Source organism: Octopus bimaculoides, chromosome 4 (genome assembly GCF_001194135.2).
Source record: "Octopus bimaculoides isolate UCB-OBI-ISO-001 chromosome 4, ASM119413v2, whole genome shotgun sequence".
Classification (NCBI taxonomy): Eukaryota; Metazoa; Mollusca; class Cephalopoda; order Octopoda; family Octopodidae; genus Octopus; species Octopus bimaculoides.
Genome location: NC_068984.1, coordinates 88134501 through 88136278, shown reverse-complemented (window position 1 = coordinate 88136278; position 1778 = coordinate 88134501). Strand labels below are relative to the sequence as shown.

General features: G+C 32.8%; 1 protein-coding gene across 1 annotated transcript; it reads left to right on the top strand.

The window, feature by feature from the left end:
* The first annotated feature begins 156 nt into the window (after positions 1-156).
* On the top strand, positions 157-930 carry LOC106879796 (uncharacterized). Its single transcript, XM_014929500.1, has one exon. It carries the CDS (start codon positions 157-159, stop codon positions 928-930), a length of 774 nt encoding a protein of 257 aa, XP_014784986.1.
* Positions 931-1778: the final 848 nt, after the last annotated feature.

The window sequence follows — 1778 nt, the reverse complement described above, 5'->3', positions numbered from 1 at the left end:
AAGATTTTAATTATTCAAATAAAATAGAACGACATTTAATGATTGTTACATTTGAATGACGTAATCAATTGATAAATTTTTGTGGTTTTCGCCACTTCACACTTCGCTATACTTTCTAAACAAGCAAGTTTCGTTTAATTTTGCAGAAGAACGACCATGGAATATTCAGCTTGTCTTGCAAATTTAGAGAACCTATTTGATCAAGAAAAACGACAGAAGAGAGTCCGTGATTATTTTCGAGAAGGTCGCCATAATTTTCAGCCTGAAGATCGTAAGATTGTGGTCAACTGGATGATAGCATGTGTAAATCATTTCGAAGGTATTATGGATGTCGTACACTTATCAGTTGCATTATTTGACTTATTCTTGTCTTCTGAAAAGGCACCGACGTTATCATGCGAAAAAATGCAATGTGTTGGAGCTATATGTCTTAAAATTGCTTTTGATACGATAGAAAATATTAAGACACGTGAGGGTTTTGCAATTGTTGCTATGACTTCCAGAGTCGACCCAGAGTCTTCTTTAGCTGAGCTTCGTAGAATGTATCTTTTGGTTCTTAACCGTTTCAGAGGTAAAACATTTTTTGTTACTCCTTATGTCTTCCTTTCGTATTTCCATGTTATTCTCAGATTGGAACCCTATCACGATTTGTATAGTATGACCAACTATATATTGGAACTAGCGCTATATGATGAGATTGTTAGCGTAAAATTTGGCTATAAACCAAATCTTGTAGCGGCAACGGCTATTTATACGGGAATAGTTGTCCTTGGCTCCCACACCGGATGGCTTGATGACTTGTCAGATCTGACAGGGTATAATGGAAAGGAGAGAGAAATAGTAGATGTTCATGAACAGATGAAGCAGTTATTAAGAATATCTCACTTTGAACCAAGGGAACATTCAACAAAGGCAAGATACTATGTGTAAGAAAACAACTGTATGAGCAGATATGACTATTCGAAACTTCCTTTATATTATTGATTAAAATTTAAAACTTTTGTGGGTTCTCTTCTGTTTGGCCTTTACTTCTCAATCGCTTCAATTTTGTTACAATTGATTTCAAATTTGATGTATTGATGTAGTTGTGCATGTTAATTATGGAGATGAAACTAATTTTTTCCATAAATTAATCGATAAAAAGATTAATAGCTTTTTATAATTTACCTAAACGCCAACCCTAAGCTCTAAGTCTAACCCTAAACCCTAATTCTAACCTTAAACTTTAACGCTAAACCCTAACTCTAGCTCTAAACCCTAAATCCTAAACCCTAATTGTTACTCTGAAGCTCAACCATAAACTCTAACTGTACACCATAAGTCTAACCCTACTTCCCAGCCATACTATAACTCTAATGTATATCAAACTTTCGTTTTTGACTTTTCGCTTTTAATTGTTTATATGAACAGAACTGCAGTAGAACAATTTGTCGTATTGTAATGTTTCGCAAAAAAAACAAAAACAAAAAAAACATTGACGATTCTTCCTGCTCTATCGTTTCACATGACTTCATTCATTTAAACTTATGAAAAACCTCTTACAACTTTCGATGTCATAATATATAGCTCCCATTTGTTTAATCAAAGTTATTACGCAGAAATTGCCAGCTTCTAAATCTTATTTTCTGATTGGATAAAAATAATCAAACTTTAAACCGCTGTAACATTGTTCTAAAACTTTTCTGAAACAAGTAAATAACAGCAACAGATTCAACGTGAAAAATTACATCAATATACCGAATTTGAAAATTTTCATTTAATTTCAAAATTTCAAAAAT

Excerpts from the sequence above, each read along its gene's own strand:
- LOC106879796 (XM_014929500.1), top strand. The coding sequence starts at position 157 with ATGGAATATTCAGCTTGTCTTGCAAATTTAGAGAACCTATTTGATCAA.